The 22,353-nt window shown below is 38.2% G+C and overlaps 2 protein-coding genes across 2 annotated transcripts; both read left to right on the top strand.

Annotated features, from left to right (window-relative positions):
* The first annotated feature begins 3,616 nt into the window (after nt 1-3,616).
* On the top strand, nt 3,617-4,567 carry TAS2R3 (taste 2 receptor member 3). The gene is given in 1 exon segment (XM_057730481.1): nt 3,617-4,567. A coding segment is annotated over 1 exon segment (951 nt).
* An 11,267-nt stretch (nt 4,568-15,834) lies between these two features.
* Nucleotides 15,835-16,725, top strand: TAS2R4 (taste 2 receptor member 4). Its single transcript, XM_057733567.1, has one exon. The coding sequence runs from the start codon at nt 15,835-15,837 to the stop codon at nt 16,723-16,725; it is 891 nt and encodes a 296-aa protein (XP_057589550.1).
* Nucleotides 16,726-22,353: the final 5,628 nt, after the last annotated feature.

The raw sequence follows: 22,353 nt of genomic DNA, 5'->3' as shown, positions 1-22,353 counted from the left end.
AAAGTCAATTCTTGGTTATTTAAAGAGTGAAAGGAAAAACTTAAAAATTTTGAAAGAAAATGTAGGACAATAGCTTTATAATTTGGGGACATGGAGGGTTTTTTTTCTTTTTTGTCTTTTTTTTTTTAAACAAAAACTTGAACATAGTAAAGTAATAAATTTAACTGTTAAAAATAACCTTTTTTAAACCAAAAGTCACCATAAAGAAAGCAGAATGACAAGTCACAAACTGGCAGAGAAGATATTTGAAATAATATAACTGAAATACCACCTGGAATATATAAAGACCTTCAAAGCAAAAAGAATATGACCTAGAGTATATGAAAACCTACAAAGCGATAAGAAAATGACCGCTTAATAGAAAAATGGTCAAAGACAGAGGCATTAACAAGGAAATACAAATAATCCACTAATATATGAAAAAGTGGTCAACTTCATTAATAATCAAGGACATGCAAACCAGAAACTGCAATGAATTTTCATTTTAAGACCTCCATGCTAGCAAATTTCAACATGTTTGATAGAACAAAGTGTGAAGGAGGATATTGCAGACCAATGGAAACTAGTGGGGGCACGTAAATTGGCACCTCCTTTTCAGGGAGATGCCTTGTTGGAGAAAACATTTTGACATTAACTTACAATGTTGAAATTTCACCTAGTTATTCCTCCTTGTAAGGTACACTCTATAAGAAGCTCTTGCCCATGTGGCCCAAGAAACAAGTCCAAGGGTGTTCATAGCAACAGTGTACATAGTAGTACAAAACTGCAAACAACCCCAAGGTTCATCCACAGAGAATGGATAAATAAGTGCTCACACAGTGGGTTATTGTTACCCAGCTGGGTAAATGAATGTTATCCTGTAACAGGAATAACTTTTATAAACATAACGATGCATTATTAATAGGTTGCAGAGGATATTTGTATAACATGTTATTTTTATAAAGGTTAAAATCAAACAAGTACAATATCTTAATAGATACCCATGTGACAAAACTATTATGTAATTTTTTTGTAGATATGTCTCTCTTGCTTATTAGTCCATGATTTCCTGCACCTAGTACACTGCCTGTCACATAGTAGATGCTCAAGAAATGTCAGATGAATGAATGGCAGTACAGAAATGAGACGTAATTTCTAGTTCATTTATTTTCCGTTATTTTTCCTGAAATCCAGTGATACTAGGAAATGTGTTTAAAACTTGAGATAAAAACAAAAATCAAACTTCTGGAAAATTTGTTTATTGAATTTATTGATTTATTGATCTCCTATGTTCTAAGGACTGAGCTTAGGACCTGAGTATTCAGTGAGTAAAACGCCAAAAGGGGGCATTATTAACAGTTACTTGGAGTGACAGGCACATAACCATGAGTGTCCTGGGCAAACAGGGAAATGTCATCACTCTTCTTATAGGAAATTTATACTGCAAAGAGGAAAGTTGTCCAAAAATAACCCTAGGAGTTCAATCTGTGTTGCCTGGACAACAGGTTATCTGGGAAAAGAGGGTTTCTGCCACTTATGTGAAGCACTTACGTGAAGCACTTATGTGTTTCACATAAGCTCAATTCCCACAGAATTAAAGACTTTCTCCTTCTAACACTGGGAACTAGAATAAGGTCCCCAGGTGTTGGTCAGCGGGCCTTTCCAGACAACTCCTGTAATAGCTTCCCAAATCCAGATTTTCTGGCATTAAGCAGACTTTATTTTCCTACTGGCAAAGTTGCTTTCATACTTTTGTTACAATAAGTGAGACCAGGAGGGATGAGATATCTCATCAAGATATATACACTAATAAGATTCCTCTATCCATGTATTAGAATTATCCATGAAGAAATTAAGAAAGGTACAAGTACTAATTTGGAAAGGGGTAAAAACAATAGAGCTAGTAAAAAAGTATGATCGAACTGAAATGGTATGTGAAATGCATTCTGATATGTTGTATATTCTGAACCTTTTTGTCATGGATAATTCTAATACATGGGTAGAGGAATCTTATTAGTGTATTTCTTCTTATAAGGGGATATGAAAGGTACTACAATGACAGAAATCTAAATCTATAGAACTGAGGCCCTTAGAAAAAAACTGAACAGGGTTGGTGGTAGGTTGCAGGATCAGCCCTACAACTGACTTAAGTTTCTGTTACAAGACTCCCAGGGACAGCGGGGAACTGGCCTTACTCTAATTCTGTAGCGCAGAGTTAAAGAAGCATTTAGGCCAGGTTGTTAAGTTAGCTGAGAAAGCTGAGAGTGATTAAGGGGGACTGTGTTTGTGCCTGAGTGTCTCTACGATGCTCTATAACCATAACATACACCACGCAAAGCCGAGACTGGTGAGGTTCACTGGCTCAGGTGAGTGGCACCTTGGCATGTATCCCTCACTCTATGACTGGGTAATGTTGCTGAACTCTCTGCTTTGTAGCTTGATGGCATGCATTTCTTTCTCCACCCTTCAGATCAGTGTTTTCAAACAGTGTTTATAACAACTCATTAGTCAGTTGTAAAATCAAGTTTGTGATGTAAAAGCAGCAATGAAAGAAATAGAATAGGACAGAAAATATCAGGGAAATATGGTTTTGTGAAACCTTTGTGTTCCCAGTATTATATACATATATTGGGTTGGCCAAAAAGTTCATTTGGATTTTTCTGTAACATCTTCTGGAAAAATCCAAATGAACTTTTTGGCCAACCCAATATTTAGATTGTGACCTATGTATGTATATATATGCACATATATATGTGATATATATATATATATATGAGACAATATAAAATGTGTCATCATTGGTTGTGGTCTGATTTCTCATTTGTAAGGCACTGTTTTTGTTGACAGAGAGTATGCATGCGTTTTCTGTCAGCCTGAACTATTACTGACATATCAATACAGTGGTCATGCCTTCTGAAAAAAATCCATACTTTGAGTAGTTTATATGATACTTCATTATTGTTATTTAAATATTCAGGTGGTTAAGAATTTCTGATGCTGTGGCTCCCTAGGGAAGAGCTAGTCGTCCCCTCAGGTAAGGCATACTCTAAGAGGCACACCTTTTAATTCTAATCCAGGACCATTGCTTCTGAACTTTTTCTATTTTATGAATGTAAACCTCCTTGCAGGATGACTGTGATAGTGCCTTATAGTGGAATTCTGATGTTTCCCTCTTTTCTATGTGTCCCTGCGTCCTCCCTCCTGAGGAATAAGACTTCTCACTCTTCTCTGCGGTTCTGTGTAACCCTTCTGGTGACACTCCTTTCTGTTCTGGGTGGCTCAGAGCCCTAATACCTTTGAAACTGAGTCCAAATCCTCCAACTTCTTTGTGACTCAGATCTCTTCCTTCCTTGTGTGACATTGGACACTACTCTATTTGCATTTTGGCAAAAAGTTTCTGAATTTAGATCATAGATGGAATGTGATCATGTGTCCATCCATGTCATCTCTAAAGAGGACAGACTAACCTGAAGGAGCCAGAGAGGGTTCTCTGAATTGTGCTGTACAACAGACTAAATTGGGCAGAGACGAGAGACAGGTACAGAGAAGCAGCACGTAGAGGCGATTAACAGATTTCAAATCAGCGGGCGTGTTCATCAACAGAAAGAACGAAGATCAGGTCTGCCTAGCAGCTGACATGTTGTGACTCCCCAAGTGGGGGTTTCTGGTTCTGACTGCCACTGAGTTCCTTCTGGGAATGCTGGGGAATGGTTTCATAGGGTTGGTCAATGGCAGCAGCTGGTTCAAGAACAAGACAATCTCTTTGTCCTACTTCATCATCACTAACCTGGCTCTCTGCAGGATTGTTCTGCTGTGGCTCCTCTTGACTGATGGTGTTTTAATGGTGTTCTTTTCCACATTCCACAATGAAGGGATAGTCATGCAAATTATTGACATTTTCTGGACATTTACAAACCATCTGACCATTTGGCTTGCCACCTGTCTCGGTGTCTTCTACTGCCTGAAAGTCGCCAGTTTCTCCCATCCTGTGTTCCTCTGGCTCAAGTGGAGGGTTTCCAGGGTGGTTGTGTGGATGCTGTTGAGTGCCCTGCTCTTATCATGTAGCAGTACTGTCTCTCTGATCTGTGAATTTAACATCTATTCTGTTCTCAGTGGAATTGATGGAACAGGGAATGTGACTGAACTCTTCAGAAAGAAAAGAAATGAATATAAACTGACCCATGTTCTTGAGACTCTGTGGGACCTCCCTCCCCTGATTATGTTTCTAGCCTCCTACTTTCTGCTCATCCTCTCTCTGGGGAGGCATGTGCGGCAGATGCAGCAAAACTTTACCAACTCCGGAGACCCAAGTAATGTGGCCCACAAGAGGGCCATCAAAATCATCCTCTCCTTCCTCATTCTCTTCCTACTTTACTTTCTTTCCTTTTCAATTTTAACATCCAGTTATTTCCTACCATCCACTAAGATGACTATGATGATTGGAGAAGTGATTACAATGTTATATCCTGCTGGCCACTCATATATTCTCATTCTGGGAAATAACAAGCTGAAGCAGATGTTTGTGGAGATGCTTTGGTGTGAGCCTGGCCATCTGAAGGCTGGATCCAAGGGACCTGTTTTTCCATAGCACATCTGAGGGCACAGGAGGGAGCCTAGGAGTCCTTAGACCTGGCTTGGGATTACAGGGCTCTTCCTGATCCTCCCGGGACACCAGTTCTGTTACATCCGTATGGGAGACAGTACTGCTTCATCCTGTCTCACTTGGGGACACTTCTCATGGCCTCTCCTTGTATGGTTGTTTTGGGGAGGGTGAAATAGTCTTTGGAAAATGTCAGTATGGTAAAACACTCACTATGTAGACATGGAGTTGTATTTTAATAACTATCAGCCCAAAAGAATGAGCTGATTATTAGCTTTAACTTAAAGTTTATACTGACAGCAGTGTAGTGAACTAAAGGGGAGAGAGCAAAAGCATTGCATTCCCATAGACTTGGGTTTGAATTCTGGTTCAGTCCATTTTCCAAGACGTTTTGGCCTTAGGGGAGTTGCTTTAATTACCTGTTTGATCCTCCCTTCCCTCATTTTAAAATGCAGACTGTGGTACCGACCTCATGGGGTTTTAAGAGATTCATGAGACAATGTGTACTATCATTTCAGCACAGCGTACTGTGTCAGCGCACAGTAGGTGAAGCTGTTAGTGTAAAAGACAGTGAATTTTGCAGGAACAGCAATTTCCACCAGAGACCAGTTTCCACAAATCCATTGTGTAATGACAAACAGTGGAATGAAAATCAAGACCATTGGATACTAGGATCCGATCCAGTCTGGTAGTTAAGTCCTTTTACTTCAATTTCAGTAGTCCTTTGCATTCCTTTATCATTTTGCTAAAGCAAGTTTTCAAGTAATTTTAAATTTTTTAGATTGGGCAAAATTCCAAGCAGTTTTTTTTGTTTGGTTTTGTTTTAATTAACCAAGATGCATATTTGCTTTTAAAATTTCATAGCTTTATAAAAAAATATAAGCAGTTTTTGTAAGTGTGATTACTTTTATTTTAATAAAATTATGTAGGCATTGATTTCCTTCCTGTCACCAAACAGTGCTGATGAATCAATGAGAATATTTTTTCTTGAGATCTCAAACTTGTAAACATATTTAGGACACATGGCAATTCTGAATCTGGATTTCTATCACTAATGGGGCTCTCAGGTATAAAGTTTTGGGGCTAAGAATGTAGATCAGATGGCCTGGGTTCAAATCCTGACCCTGCCCTTACAAACTGGGTGACCTTAGGGAAGTTTCTTAACCTCTCTCCATCTCATTTTCCTCATTTGTAAAATGGCAATAGCAATAGTATTTTCTTGATAGGTTGTTGGAAGGAATGAGTGAGTTAACACATGAAAGCTGCTTAGAGTCCCACTTGGAGTAAATAATCAATAAATACTGCTATTATTATTATTGTTTTGTTGTTTTATGAAAGGCAGTACATTCTGACATAGCATGAAGGATCACCACATTACTTGGCATTTTGTCAGATGTAACCAAAAATGGATTTTTGGATTGTTCTGATTTATTTATTCATTTTCAAAATTATAGGAATAAAATGTCTTTTGGTCTGTATTGTTTGCTTTCAAATTGATACTTGCCTCTTGGAGCTGCTAGGAAAATTCCTAATTCTGACATAACTTAAAATTCTCTTTCAAAAAGGTATCTGTTGAAACTTAAAAGAATGATTTAATATTCATTCATACTTCACAAAAATAGAAAGAGTCTGAAATGAGTAGTTCTGTAATTAATAAAAAAAATCTGTGCTTTTCAGCACAGGGAAGTTTAACTGTGGAAAAACCATGCTGTTTCAATTGGTATCTGCTCTTGGATTCATCCTCACCCACTCTTGAACACTTGTTCCTACTTCCTGTCACTTTGACAACTTCTCTACCTGGCCCTGACTTTCTGGTTCTTTAGCCCTTACCTGAATTCCTGATTCTGCCTTCTGCCTTGGGTGTGGGGATTTCTTCTCTTTTAACTGAATATAACATTTTACTAGAGATTTTGGGTTGGCTGTTGTTTGTTTCTTGGTAGCTTTGACTAACTTCTGAAGGATTCCTCCTTCTATTGCTACTGAGGCTCCATTAAATCCTACCCTGGTCTAATAGATTCAGATGTGGTGCACTTGCTCAGGTTACCACTACTGTTCATTCCACTGGAGCCTAGAGTATGAGTGGAAAGTGTAGAATTCCCTGATAGGGAGTCTGTTGTGCTAGTCCAATTGGCTGAGTGCAGAGTTTCCTTCCCTGAGAGTAAATGAAATCAGATTCATAGGTGTGGCATTCCCAACTCCTCCCCTGTTTCCTCTTTCGAGAAATTTGTAGGTGACTCCTGGAAAAGCTCAGACTTTGTTACGTGACTTCAGCAATATGCGGACTGCCCTGAAGCAAAGTCTGGCATGGGAGTGGGGGTATGGATCTGAATGGTGGGTGAGTTGCTGAGGAAAGGAGTCTTACTTGTTGCTAGAGGCACACTGAGGGGAAGTTGAGCTATTCTGGAGAGGGTATGGTCTTCTGAATCCACCAGGGGAAATGCTTAATCTGCCAGCTCCTCACTGAGTCCCAGGCCATGGGGAAGAACTATCTAGCGCCTCACTCCCATTTTTGAGAAACTTTGGAAGCGGCCATCTTGTTTGTTTTGTTTTGCTTTCAATACATTAACTTTAGTTGCTAAATCCCTTAAGGCTCATAAATCTAGTTGTTTCATGCACAAAGGACTAGAGCATGGCTTTCCCCCACTATGACCAGGTTCCTTGGGTCAAACCATGGGAATGAGAATTGTCCCTGCATTTGGAGTCCAGTTACATGCTGGAGCTTGTTTCTAAGGCCACATGTCTCCACCAAGCACATCTATTCTTTGGTATATTGTGGGGGGCTTTAACACATGAATCAACAGCAACTTATGACTACCTCATGAAAACTTCCAAGTCTCTACCAGAGAGCCCCCTATGTTCCATATCTCGTGGAACTCCTCATTTTTGATACTCTCTGACCTCTTAGGCCAAATTCATAGCTCCTAACACTTAATGAGATTGAACCATAGTTTGGGCCCAGGAGGATTATGAATGAAAAAAAAAAACAAAACCAAAAACCCCCAAAATTACATTTCAACATTTCTTAAACAGTTTCAGTGCTTACCAATGCTCTTTACTTTATATCAATACAATATCCCTGATATTGTCCAACTGTTGATGAACAGGGATGTCTAGAGGATATTCAAGTTGTGCTTGTGATTTTCTTGATTTGGGATAAGTGGAAAGGAAAGTCAGTGTTATTTGTTCATAATCTGTAAGAAGTTCTGTTTTAAGAAAACAAAAGTGACCTTATAAACTCCAACAAGTGCTGCTGATGCTTGTGTATTATTTCTGGTATTTCTACATTCTGCTGCACTAGAAAAATGTATAATGTAGTGGCTAAGAATGTTAGTTCTGGAATCACACATTTGGGTTCAAATCCTGACCCTACCACTTATTAGATGCTTGATCTTTGGCCAGTTACTAAACCTCCTTGGACTTCCCAGTTTCCTTCACTCTAGAATAGGTATCCTTCACAGGACTGGTGTAAGGGTTAAATGTATGGAGAGTGTTCTTGCAAGTAAAGCGTACTAAATGTACAACAAATATTAGCTATTGGTATTTTAACCTATCAAGGGTTGAGCCAGAAGTATGTACCTCTTGGAATCCTACTCTTATGACACTGAATCCATGAAGTTTATTGTTGCTGGTGGTATAAGAGGACATGATATAAGGGAAAGCCTGCTCTTTCCAGCCTCCGGGGGATGGTAGGAAGGAGAAGAGGGAGAAAGAAAAGGGACTGCGAGTAGGGTAGGTGAGAGTCCTGATTTTCCTTCTCTCCCTGTTTGCAGTCAGTAGGAGCGAAGCATAGGCACAGACTCCCCCTTGAATGCTGGCAGGGCTAGCAGCAACCAAGGGACCAGGCCCTCTCCCTGGAAGCCCAAGGAGACGAGTACACTGAAGGAGAGGACGTAACACTTCTCTGCTATGATGAGATGTAGTTAACCTCAACCCTCTCTCCATACACACCTGGACCCTAATTAAAGGAGAGAAGCATTGCATGGGGAGGATGTCTCAGAGGTTTTTATTTTTGAATCTGTAGAAAATGAACATTCATCTGAAGATATTCTTTGCATTATCCCATTGGATTAAACCCTTCCTTCAACCACAGCTGGAGACTCAGGAGAAAATCTCTGTTACTTTTAGACAAAATTAGGAACCTTATTTTTTCTCTGTGTATCTGAGTTTGCAGAGTGAATAAATTTTGTTGCCCACACTACAGTTAAATTGTCATTGTAACTTGGTAGAGCTCGCCCAATGACCAGAGCATTACTTCCAGGTTAACCCTGAAAAATATATTTCCAGACTTTCACAAGTGGACTTCCTTGACATATTCCATCTAGCCTGGGTATCTATCTGTTACCAAATAGGGTACTCACAGCCCCAGAGAGGGATGATTTCTGAAGTTTTCTTGGTTGCTCAGGTTTATACTCTTCCCGGCTAGCAGATCTCTTGGAGAAAGGGATGGGTTCTGGCTAGATGCTGGATGCTGCTGTAATATTTCAGGAATAAATGAATTTCTTACTCCATTTCGATCCTGGCTTATCTTGATTCTAGTTCATTCATTCATACCACAGACATTTATTTAACACTCTCTCTGCACTAAACACTGTACTAGATCAGTTTTTATTCTTAACAACATTGCATCTAATGGGCAATAAAGACACAGAATGAATATTCCATCTCTACATCATTGAAACAGATGCTTCAGATATGATGAAGGAATCCTCTATTACCAGAGGGTTCTGGCACAGGTGATCTTTGTCTCTAGCTCCCTTTCCTGGCAGCCCTGAAAAAGTACTGCTCACTTCTCCTGCTGTGGGGAGCACAGTTGACTGAGGGCTCCAGCTGCTGAGATCCACACTTCCTGCAGGCAGCTCTCAGCCAGTGATGGAGACTGTGGAGTACTAAGGTAGGTCTGTTCTACTGAGACATGACACTTCCAACAGGCAGTTTTGGCCCAAGGACTCTCCATCAGTTTAGGTGAAACATTTTTGGAACTGTGTTGCAGTCTAGGGCTCTTCCTATCCAATTCTTCTTCCTTCTCCCTCCCTTTTTATAGGTATCAGACCTACATTGCTGTCTGAATATTCTGTTCACCTTCCTTTGCTCCCTGCCACCTAAAATCTCTTGAATGTATAATCCTATTTCAGCCTATGCTTCTTGTCTTTTTAAAAGACATGTTAAGTGTTGTGTTTTTTTCAAATGCACTAGAATTTTGGAAATCACCCCAGATTCTTCCTTCTTGTTCACCTTTAATATTCATTTGGTCAATAGATCCTTTTGGTTGTACTCTGAACATTTTTTTCACAAATGCCCCCCAGTCTCTATTTCTGCTCTTTTCAACCCATCAGAGTGACTGCAGTAGGATTCTAACATTTCCTGTTTCCAGTTCCATCCCCTTCTGGGAAAGTATTTGCACATTACTGGGATGTGGGCTTCATATAGTGAACATGCAATCATGGCTCTCCTCTCTTAAAATCCTGCAGTGACTCTCCATTGCTTTGGATAAAGTCCAAATGCCTTAGCTTGGAATGAGAAGCCATTCATCCTTGGCCTCTATTTTCCTATCTGGTTTCATCTTCCAATTCTTTCCTTTTTCAAAAGAATCTTGAACTACTTTAGTTTCCAAATATGCCATACACTTCTAGCTGCTACACTTTTGCATAAGCTGCTTTCTTTGCCTAGAATTCTCTTTCTCACTTACCAGCTTTGTTAAATCCTCTTGTCCTTCAAGACCTGTCTCCTCCAGGAAACTTTCTCTGACTTTCTCAGATAAAGTTAAGGACTTATTCTGTGTGTTTTCCTAAAATGTTTGATCAAATTACTGTGTTTTCCGAAAATGTTAGATCAAATTACTATAATGATTATTTATGTCCAAAATCTGTACCTACTATGGCATAGATACTTCATGATCTGTCTCTTATTTATCTTTCCAGTTTTATCTCTCACCACTTCCCTCCTTGCATCCCCCCATTCTTGTTTTCTGAACTTACCACACTCTTTGTCACCTCTGAGTCTTCATGCAGAGTTCTCCCCCTGTTCTAATATCCTTCTCCCTCCCACCCTAGCCTTTTGCTTGGATAACCCATTTGCATCCTCAAGAGTTAATTTATGTGTCTCCTTAATAAAGCCTTTCATGAATCTCCAAGGCTGTGTTAAGTGCCCCTTCTGAAAACTTCCACTGTACCCTTTGTTTTTCCTTATTATAGCACCTAATACATTGACCTAATTGTCTGTTTGTCTGTCTCTCCCACTATTCTGTGTGTTCTTTGAAGGCAGGGTGTGCTGTGGGTGATTCTTCACTGTTTCCCCAGCAACTAACAGGTAAGTGACTGGCTGATAATAACAATTTATTGAATGAATGAACCAACGAGGGGCAGCCTAGTGTACTGGAAAGAGCTCAGTCTCAGAAAGACCTTCCAACTTAGTCACTGATTTTCCCTTGTCAGTTGCATTGTTTGGAAATATTTTCCCCCAGTCTATAGGGTCTCTTCATTTTGTTTATGGTTTCCTTTGGTGTACAAAAGTTTATTAGTTTGATAGATCCCATTTGTTTATTTTTGGTTTTATTTCTATTGCTTTGGGAGACTGACCTAAGAAAACATTGCTACAATTTATGTCAGATAATGTTTTGCCTATGTTATCTTCTAGGAGTTTTATGATGTTATGTCTTGTATTTAAGTCTTTAAGCCCTTTAGAGTGTGTGTGTGTGTGTGTGTGTGTGTGTGTGTGTGTGTGTGTGTGTGGTGTGAGGGAGTGTTTCAACTTCATTGATTTACATGCAGCTGTCCAACTTTCCTAACTCCACTTGCTGAAGAGGCTGTCTTTTCTCCATTGTATATTCTTGTCTTCTTTGTCGAAGATTAATTGACCAAAGGTGTGTGGGTTTATTTCTGGGCTCTCTGTTCTGTTCCATTGATTCATATGTATGTTTTTGTGCCAGTACCACACTGCTTTGGTTACTATAGCTTTGGAGTATTGTCAAAAGTCTGGTAGGGTTATGCCTCCAGCTTTGTTCTTTTTTTCTCAGGATTGCTTTGGCAATGCTGGGTCTTTTGTGGTTCCTTATAAATTTTAGTATTATTTGTTCTAGTTCTATGAAAAATGTCATGGGTAATTTAACAGGGATTGCATTAAATGTGTAGATTGCTTTGGGTAGTATGGCCATTGTAACAATATTGATTCTTCCAATCCAAGAGTGTGGGGTATCTTTCCATTTCTTTGAATCATCTTCAGTTTCCTTTATCAGTGTTTTATAGTTCTTAGCAGTTAAGTCTTTCACCTCCTTGGTCAGGTTTATTCCTAGGTATTTTTTTGATGTGATTTTAAAAGGGTTTTTTTTTTTTTTTTTTTTTTTTTACTTTCCCCTTCTGATATTTCATTATTGGTGTAAAGAAATGCAATCAATTTCTGTATATTAATCCTATATCATGCTACCTTGCTGAATTTGTTTATCAGTTCTAATAGTTTTTGTGTGGAGTCCTTAGGGTTTTCAATATATACTATCATGTCATCTATGTATAATGACAATTTTACCTCTTCCCTTCCAATTTGGATACCTTTTATTTCTTTTTCTTGTCTGATTTCTGTGCCTAGGACTTCCAATACTATGTTGAATAGAAGTCGTGAAAGTGGGCATACTTTTTTTGTTCCAGATTTTAGTGGGAAGGCTTTCAGCTTTTCACCTTTGAGTATTATGTAGGTATGTATTTGTCATAAATAGCTTTTATTATGTTGAGATAAGTTCCATCTAGAGCCACTTTGGTAAGAGTTCCTATCATGAATGGATGTTGAATTTTATCAAATGCTTTTTCTGTATCTATTGAGATGGTCGTGTGATTTTTGTCCTTTGTTGATGTGGTGTAGCACATTAATTTGCATATGTTGAACCATCCTTGTGACCCTGGGATGAATCCAACTTGAATATGATGTATGATCCTTTTTATGTGTTGTTGGATTCGGTTTGCTAATATTTTGTTGAGAATTTTTGCATTTCTATTCATCAAAGATGTTAACGTGTAATTTTCTTTTTTGGTAGTGTCTTTGTCTGGTTTTGGTATCAGGGTGATGGTGCCTTCATAGAGTGAGTTTGGGAATGTTCCCGCCTCTTCAATCTTTTGGAAGAGTTTGAGGATTAACATAAGTTCTTTGTATGTTTTGTAGAATTCCCCAGTGAAGCCATCTGGTTCTGGACTTTGGTTTGCTGGTTTTTTTGTTTGTTTTTTTTGTTTGTTTTTTGTTTTTAGGTTTTTTACAGATTTTTATTTCACTTCTAGTGATTGGTCTGTTCAAATTATCTCTTTCTTCTTTATATTCAGTTTTGGTGGGCTCTGTGTTTCTAGAAACTTGTCCATTTCTTCTAGGTTGTCCAATTTGTTGGCATATAATTATTCATAGTATTCTCTTATGTTTTTTTGTATTTCTGCAGTGTCAGTTGTTATTTTTCCTCTTTCATTTCTTATTTTGTTTGTTTGGGTCCTCTCTATTTTCTTCTTGGTAAGCCTGGCCAGAGCTTTGTCAACTTTGTTTATCCTTTCAAAAAACCAGCTCTTGGTTTTATTGATTTTTTTCCTATTTTTAAAAATCTCTATTTTATTTTTCCTCTCTGATTTTTATTATTTTATTCCTTCTGCTGACTTTAAGTTTTGTTCTTCATAGGTTAGGTTATTTGAGATTTTTTTATTGTTTTTTGAGGAAGGACTGTATCACTATGAACTTCCCTCTTAGGACTGCTGTTCCTACATCCTGCAGATTTTGTATGGTTGTGTTTTCATTGTTATTTGTCTCAGGTATATTTAAATTTCCTCTTTAATTGTTGAAATTGGTTTTTTAGTAATGTGTTGCTTAGTCTCCATGTAATCATTTTTGTCTTATTTCTCTTTCTGTGGTTAATTTCTAGTTTTATGCCATTGTGGTCAGAAAAGGTGTTTGAAATAATTTCTATCCTCTTAAATTTGTTGAGGCTTGTTTTGTGTCTTCGTATGTGGTCTATCGTAGAGAATGTTCCATGTGCGCTTGAAAAGAATGTGTATTCTTTTCTTTTGGGTGTAATGTCCTGAAAATATCAGTTTAGTCTAACTGTTCTATTGTGTCATTTCAGATCTCTATTGCCTTATTGTTTTCTGTCTGGAAGATCTGTCCATTGATATAAGTGGGTGTGAAGGTCTCCTACTATTATTTATTCCTATCAGTTTCTCCCTTTATGTCTGTTAACATTTGTCTTATGTACTTAGGTGCTCCTATATTGGGTGCATATATATTAACAAGTATAATATCTTCTTCTTGTGTTGATGCTTTTATCATTATATAGTGTCCTTCTTTCTCTTTCTTTATGGCCTTAGTTTTAAAGTCTATTTTGTCTGATGTGAGTATTACAAGCCCTCTTTCTTGTCATTTCTGTTTGCATGAATTGTCTTTTTCTATCCCATCAGTTTCAATCTATGTGTGTCCTTCACCCTAAAGTAGGTCTCTTGTAGGCAGCATATTGTAGGCTCTTGTTTTATTATCAAGTCTTTCACTCTATGTCTTTTGATTGGGGCATTTAGTTCTTTGACATTTAAGGTAATTATTTATAGATATGTATTTATTGCCATTTAAAACTTTGTTTTCAAGTTGATTTTGTATTTCTTCTTTGTTCCTTTCTTTTTCTTTTTTGTGGTTTGAAGTTTTTTTTTCCTTTTGTGTTTTGAAATTTTTCTTTATATTATGCTTGAGTTCTTTTTGGTTTTTGTGAATCCATTGAAGTTTTTGATTTATAACACAAATTCTGGTTTTCAAGTATGGAACATTTAATTCTTATATCTTACTCCATATTGTTTATTCTGTTTAAATGTGATAGTTATAATATTTCAAGTTAATTACTTTAATGTAGTAATCTATTTTGTAGATAGTTAAGTGGAAATATGTGCTCTGATATAATCTTTCCTTTAACTGTTGCCTTGCTTACTCAGTCTGTGTTACCTGTTTGAGCTGGGTATGACTTTGTCAGTGCCCATTAGTTTTGTACAGAAAGCTAGGTTCTAGATCAGGGAGTTCCTCTAGGGTTGCCTTTCTGTCATCTTTCTTAAAGAGCCTCAGGAATCTATGCTCCTCTTTTAGACCTGGTAATTTTCATATCCTAGCTCATTTTTCTTATCTTTTCCTATTTGGATTTGGTAATAGGACTTTGTATGCATTACCTTGATGCTGGTTTGGTAACCTATATGTGGCTGCATCCAGGATTGAGCCTTGGCTTCACCCAACTGCTGGACTAGGTAAGAATTATCATACTCTTGCACTTACTCATGGTCTTTGAGAAAATAATTTGACAGGCATATTGTGCCCTTTACTGTCTAAGAAACTATAGAGAAACTGAGCAATGATAAGACTATCTATTTTGCCAACAAAACTATAACTAAAGCATTACTTTGTATCTAGTACCAGGGTACTTTTGTTGGCAGTTAAATGCCTGAGAGAAAATAGCCACATGTGATCTAATCATAAACCAGGTCTATAAAGGAAACACATGAAAAGGCTGACATTTCTTTTCCAAGAAAAAGCAGATCACAGCAAATTATTATGGAACAAATCTATATGAGTGGCTGGGGAAGAAATGAAAAGTAAAAGAATCATCATGAAAGGGTGAAATTAGTTGAAAAAAGGCTTTCTCCAGGAGGTGTGGGGCTCTTGAACTTGATCTGTTAGATAACTGTAAATTGCTGTAGATGCTAAGGGATGAAAGAGTAAAATTGGCAGGGCCAGAATGACAGAGAAAATGGTTGCAACATTAACAGAGTAGAGGAGAGAGAGAAGTTGGATTTGGGTAATCCATGAATTTGTGGATGTGGGGTGTGGGTAGGAGTGAGGCATGGGAATTCCCACCATATTCTGGGGTTGCTATTAAGAAAAGCTGCATTCACTGTGAAATAGTGAAACAAACATGCTGGACTGGAACTCAGTCATTTGCTTTTGAAGTCCTTGGAGCCTGCCATAATTCCACCATCTAGCTTTCCTTCTCTTGGAGAAGTGGCCTCCCAGGTTCATCTCAGCTGTTTTAATTAGGCATTTTTAAGGAAAACAGGATATGGATGAAGAAATAGTCATGCAATCCTTGGAAGATTTGCATCTCAGTAAAAGCAGCTGGCTCTTAGACCACTAATGGCTCATTTGCTGCATGGGAAAATTAAAAAAGGAAATATCTTTCCTGGGTTGGTACTGGTGCCTACTTGTATACTTCAATATTTTTCCGGCTCCCAGCATCAGTACCACAACTGCTGAATCCTCAATGAGTAAAGATGGTTCAGACATACTTTGTCTCTTCTATTATAGTCTCAGCAGTTTTGACTTTTGTAGGACTCATTGTGAATCTCTTCATTGTAGTGGTCAATTACAAGACTTGGGTCAAAAGCCACAGAGTCTCCTCTTCTGATAGACTCCTGTTCAGCTTGAGCCTCACCAGATTTCTTATACTGGGACTGAATGCTATTTTCCTCATCTCTCCAAATATGGGAAGGTCAGTCTACTTATCCACCTTTTTTCTGTCATGTTGGATGTTTTTGAACTCTAACAGTCTTTGGTTTGTAACCTTGCTCAACGTCTTGTACTGTGTGAAGATTGCTAACTACCAACACTCAGTGTTTCTCCTGCTGAAACGAAATCTCTCCTCCAAGATGCCCAGGCTGCTGCTGGTCTGTATGCTGATTTCTGCCTTTACCACTCTGCTGTATGTTGTGCTCAGACAGATAGCACCCCCTTCTGAATTTGTGACTGGGAGAAATGGCACAATATTTGACATCAACGAGGGAATCTCGTCTGTGGTAACCCCTTTGATTTTGAGCTCATTTCTCCAATTCATCATTAATGTGACTTCTGCTTCTTTGCTAATTAATTCCTTGAGGAGACATATACAGAAGATGCAGAGAAATGCCACTGTTCTTTGGAATCCCCAGACTGAAGCTCATGTGGGTGCTGTGAAGCTCATGATATATTTCCTCTTACTCTACATTCCATATTCAGTTGCTACCCTGCTCCATTATCTCCCTTCTTCTTTAGGGATGGATTTGGGAGCCAAGTCCAGTTATGTTATTATTTCTGCCATTTACCCTCCAGGACATTCTGTTCTCATTATTCTCACGCATCCTAAACTGAAAACAGAAGCAAAGAAGATTCTTTGTTTCAGTAAATAGTGGAATTTCACTAATAAACGGTGTCCTCATGGAGAGGAAGATTTTCTTTGTTAGCAGTTTTTCCAGTGATTTGAGGAATTCATTTTTGTAATTGCTGATCTGACTCCCTAGGCCTTTGCGTGCCTGTATTTCAGTTCATTCTACAATATATTTTTTTTGGTAATATTTTAAAATTAGGGACTTTCTGTAAGGAACTTGTTTGAAGCATCACTTAGCATGTATTTTGCCTGGGCATTGCATTTTTGGATCATGGAAATCACCACACTGTTCCACTGGCTACTGAAGTGTAATGGTACTGAAGTTCTCCCAAATAAGCAATGCATTAGAGGTCACATCTTTAGTAAGTTTTTGAGGTTTAGCTGAGGATCCTGGGTAAGGGATCAACAATGGGTAGATGGTCATCGGGAGCCACTAGACTGGCTTAAAGCATGGCAAGAGGGTGCAAAGAGAAAAAGAAGAAGGGAAAGTTTTGGAGAGAAAAGGGAGGGAAGAGAAACGACAAAGGAAATAGGTGTACATTGTGTCAGATGAATAGAAAAAGGGTCCTCACTTGCTGAGGGACAGTCAATGAGCTATTTCTACCAAGAAACTCTAGGACTGGATTTCTAGATTTGTTTTGGAAAGAAGGGAAGGTCCAGAGTTGATGAGTGGAAGGAGGTGACTAGGATTAAAGAAGCCCAATCCAGGATGGTTTCAAGGATCTTCAAATCCAGGGAGCCAAGGTCAAAAGTGTGTGCCAAAAAGTGAAATTAACATAATCTGAGTGCCACTTTACAAAAGATTGTACCTTATCATATGGTATGGAATTCAGTAGAAAGCTGAGAAGTGTCATTGGACTGGTGGTGGGAACACCTGACTTTTGATGAATTTATGTCATCTCTGTGAATTTGTGCCCTGAGTTTTATGGGCACTGCACAATTTTCCTGAATGCTGGGCTTTTTGTTTGTTTGTTTGGAACAGCAGGACTATGGCTACAGAAGAATAGGAATCTGAAGACGGAATACTGATATTTTGAAATGGGAATTGGGAAATAATAATATAGTTTTTTGATATTTATAGGATAAGTAATATTTACACATCTCAAAATAAATAATCTTAATAAAATAGCATTTTGTTTATTGAAAAAGACCCTAAGAAATCTCCAAATTTTACAATTTACCTGATATTTCTCATCCAGCCACCAGAATCTTGATTGCAGTGTTCAGTAAAGAACCAATATTTTATATTATAAGATCTGGAGGTATTCATCATGTTAGAAGCTGAAGATTAGGAGATAAAGGGATTATTGAGAGTGATTAAATGTACACAGTGACATAAGGACTCTAAGTGAATAGCAGAAACCCTCATGGACCCAATATCTGTTCTTTTTCCCCTCTCTTACATAGGTATGGAATTCTTAGCTACCTAGAATTCTGGCAGCTAATTACATTTTACAGCTTTCTCTTATAAGTAGGTATTGCCATGTGATCAATTCTGCCAACACAGTATGAGCAGAAGTGGTGTGTGTAATTTCTAGGTGGCACCCCCAGAACAGGTATATGCATTCCTTCCTTTTCCCTTCTCTTCCTATGGGCTGGAATGCCGATGTAATGATTGGCCGTCTTGCACCACACAGATGAGGTGACTGCCTGGGAACAGTGGAGCAGTTGTTCATCCTAGAGTTGGCTGTACGGTTCCTGACACAGTGGAGCTGCCATACCTGAACTTCAGGACCGTTCATGAAAAATAAACATCTCCATTCTTTCCGACCCTGTAGTTTGGTGTTTCTGTTGCCTTACTCAAATAACTTACGCTATACCATAAATATGTACAATAGTGTACATCTTTATGATGAAGTAGTGTGTAGTTATTTACCATTTTATAGTCACAGAACATTTTTATGTGACCTGATAAAATACCTGTTACTACTAAGTGAAATAAAAATAAAAAACATGCATATGCAAAGAAAATTGAAAACAGCAATTATTTTTAGGTAGAAAGTTTTGAGTAATTTTTTTCCCATTTTGCAAGTTTTCTGTGATGAACATACATCTCTTTTGTGATCAGAAAAACACACATACTTTAAAACATAAACAGTTACTAAGTATCTGTTTGTCTATCTAAACGATCTATGGGGTTTTCTGATGTCAAAATCCTATTTCTCCTCACTTAGAAAGGCTGAGTGAATAAAGCATTCTTCTAGTTTGTCTGGATTCTTTTTCTAGTATTGACAAAGTTCTGCTAATTCATTCTTAATTGTCTTATATTGTATTCATTTATTTCCCATTTGGACTTGGATGTGTTGTTTTTGTGTTGGGACTGTTTTGCTATTTGAAGAAAGTCTCAAGTCTTTACTTAGATACTTGCCCAAAGCCCTTCTTGGGCACAGTTTTTAGCAATGCTGTGGGTTTAGAGTTTTGCTGGTTCCAATATGTTCTGCTACTGAGTACTTATTAATCAGGAATTTAAACATTGTTTTGGAGTTTATTTCTTCAAAATATGATAACTCATAGGCTCTCTAATATATATATGCAATATCTTGCATCTCCCTAAAGTCTCTGCCTATTCAGGAAAGGGAGGGATGTTTAAAACTCTTTCTTGAGAAGAGTCACTTTCTGAAATGAAGGGCAGGCGCCAGGGCAGTGTGTGTATAACATCATGAAACATCCTCTCTGGTAACTATAACTGGGAGCATTGTTATTTCACTGTTAACTGCTACAAACCAAATATTGTCTGGGCTACATTTTCACATGTTATTTTATTGGTTCCTCACAATTTCTTTGGTAATGTAGATATTATTATACCCATTATACAGATGAGAAAATTGAGGTACAAACAGATTAAGTAAATGGCTCACAGTAGTAAAACTAGGAGAGGTAGATCCAAGGCTCCAATTCTTCTTCTGGTTCTAAAATTCAGTTATTTTTCCACTGTATCACAAGATAAATGGAAAGACATAGGGACAGAGTAGAATCATGCCCAATTATAAAGCTTTATTTTCTAGGATGAGAAGAAGATATTCAAAGTGATGTCTGAAACAGGATATATCCAGCCTGAAAATCTACCCTGGGCTGCTAAGATATATATTTATCTATTTATCCCTATCTATCTGTCTGTCTGTCTGTCTATCTATCTATCCAACTATCTATCTACCTATCTATCTATCTATCTATCTATCTATCTATCTATCATCTATCTATCTATCTATCTATCTATCTATCTATCTATCTATCTATCTATCATCTAGCTAGCTAGCTAGCTAGCTAGCTATCTTTCTATCTAAGAGCTGTGGGAGAGGTATGGAAATCTTGTGGGTGCTTAGTTTCTTTCTGAAGTAAATATCATGGGATACTGTAGACACTGGGTTTTTAGGCCCTGAAATTTATGTGAGATATATTTTTAAAACAACAAGTGGGAACATTAAAGAAGAAACCATTTAAAAATTTCTTTTGAATGCTGCTACTTGGGAAGAAATAGACCAATAGAAAGAGGGTGGGAAAGCAGATAACATCTCATATAAGAGCTCAATGAAATTCTTGGCCATTTCAAGTACTTTAAGAGTTTCTTTATATTGCCTAAATTCACTTAAACAACGTGGGACTTTGGGTTTCCCTGGTCATTGTTACTAGCATTCTGTTGATGAGCCATTTTCAGTTGTTCCAGTTTTTAAAAAAGAAAAAACACTAACAAAAGAAAGAAGGGATTAAGAGGAAGAAGACAGTAGTGTTTTAAAGCATAAATTGAATGTAACTTCTAAGATAGCCTCAAATGCCAGAGTCTTCTGGTAAAACTAAAGCTTGCTGAGAGAGTTTAAAATGTTTCCCAATAATGTTCTTTCTTATACGTTAAAGCTGGGGGTGGATGCTCTAGTCTAGCCCACTGCTTCTAAGAGAGGGCTGGAGGGGTTGGGACTTTCTTTCAAGTTTTGTATGCCCTGCCTTCCATTCTTCCTGGGTGTGGCAGTAGAAGGTGGAAGTGGTAGTTTGACAAGACCCCCTAAGGATTTAGATAACTGGCCATGGCCAGTTTTATTCCTTGAGCGAAAAAGGGTGAAAAGAAACTCCATGGATGTATGAGAATTTGCCTGGCATGGGAATGAACAGCAAGTAGGTGACAGGAGTTAGTGGAGGTTAGAGAGGGGAGGCAGGAGGAGAGAGGTTGGATGGTGAGGACAACAGCGGGGGGGGGGAGGGGCACCCAAGTGGGCACGGTGGGTGGAAGGTCCGTCTCTAATAAGGGCATAAGAGCGTGCAGTTATGTCCTGAAGTAACATCACGTCAGCACAGCTAGCTTGTTCTCTGGAGTATGGCTGTGGGGTGTGTAGGGTCTGGGGAAAGGCAGGACTGCAACTCTGTGTCAGGACGAAGGAGCACCAGGCCCTGGGTAATGGCTCCATGTGTGTACAGCTTGCTTGCAAATGAAGTGTCTAAACACAGACACATACTTGATTTGTTTGATAATCTTTCTGACCTATTTTTAATACAGAAAATTATTTTTCCCAGTTTTGCTGCTTTCATAGTTGGGACAATGACTATATAATGATCTGATTCAGGGATCTCAAGAGAAGAAATAATTGAATATATTGATATTACTCAGAAAAATCTCTCTAACTCCTACATACCCTCTATATCTTTGACTTCTCTGTCTGTTTTTAAAGGCCTGTGGTAATCAGTTTCCTATCTTTACTCTTGCTTTCCAGAAATTCTGGAATTGTGCAGAGCTGATCACCTTTCTTTAGAAGCACCAACCCAGTTCATGTATTTGCGTACTGTGAATAACAGCAGACTTCAGATGCTCTCCTACTTTATTGACAGGAGTGAATATGGAGAGAAATCACCAAGCAAGGAAAGAAAAATACATTAATTTCTAGGAGCCAGGCTAAGAAATTTCATATGTCCTTTTATCATCACAATAGCCCTGTGAGGTAAGCATTATTATCAAAACTTTTACAAAGAGGAACCAGGAGCTCTGAGGGGTTAATTGACTTGTTTAAGGACATAGCTACTAACTGGTTGAGTTGGGAGGCAAACCCAAATCTGTCTGACTTTGAAGCATGTTCCCTTTCTATGAGTGGCCACAAGTGCCCCTATTTAAATTCCCTTTACAAGGAGCTGGTCATGAGGCTCGTGTCCCATTGAGGGTTGGGGCTAATGTGAAACTGTGCACACTTCGTTTCGGACGAGCAGATATCCAGAAAGCCCTGTCTGCCATTTGTGTCACTTGACTCTTTTCTTAGCATGATCTTGCAGTGTTAGGGGAAAACTTCTGTCTCCCAAATCTTCCCTGGAAAAGCATAATTCTCAAATTGTTAAAAATGTAATTTTCCTGCAACCAGCCTTATGTAACTGAGTTTTACATAACTTTTCAAAAATAAAGTTTTAATTTTTTATTTTATTTTATTTTGCAAAAAAGTTGCAAAGAGAGTCGTAGGATTCTCATATTACCCTCTCTCAGCTTTTCTGATGTTATTAATACCTTACATAACCTGGTACATTTGTTAAAACTAAGAAACTAGCGTTCGTATGGTAACTGTTAACTAAACTACAGTCTTCATTCAAATTTTACTGGTTTTCCCACACATGTTCTTTTTCAGTTCCAAGATCCAATCCAGGATATCACATTGCGTTTAGTTGTCAGATAGTCTTAGTC

This window comes from Hippopotamus amphibius, chromosome 4 (genome assembly GCF_030028045.1).
Source record: "Hippopotamus amphibius kiboko isolate mHipAmp2 chromosome 4, mHipAmp2.hap2, whole genome shotgun sequence".
Classification (NCBI taxonomy): Eukaryota; Metazoa; Chordata; class Mammalia; order Artiodactyla; family Hippopotamidae; genus Hippopotamus; species Hippopotamus amphibius.
The sequence above is the reverse complement of the archived record's forward strand: the minus strand, read 5'-3'. Positions and strand labels throughout refer to the sequence as shown.

Excerpts from the sequence above, each read along its gene's own strand:
- TAS2R4 (XM_057733567.1), top strand. The coding sequence starts at position 15,835 with ATGGTTCAGACATACTTTGTCTCTTCTATTATAGTCTCAGCAGTTTTG.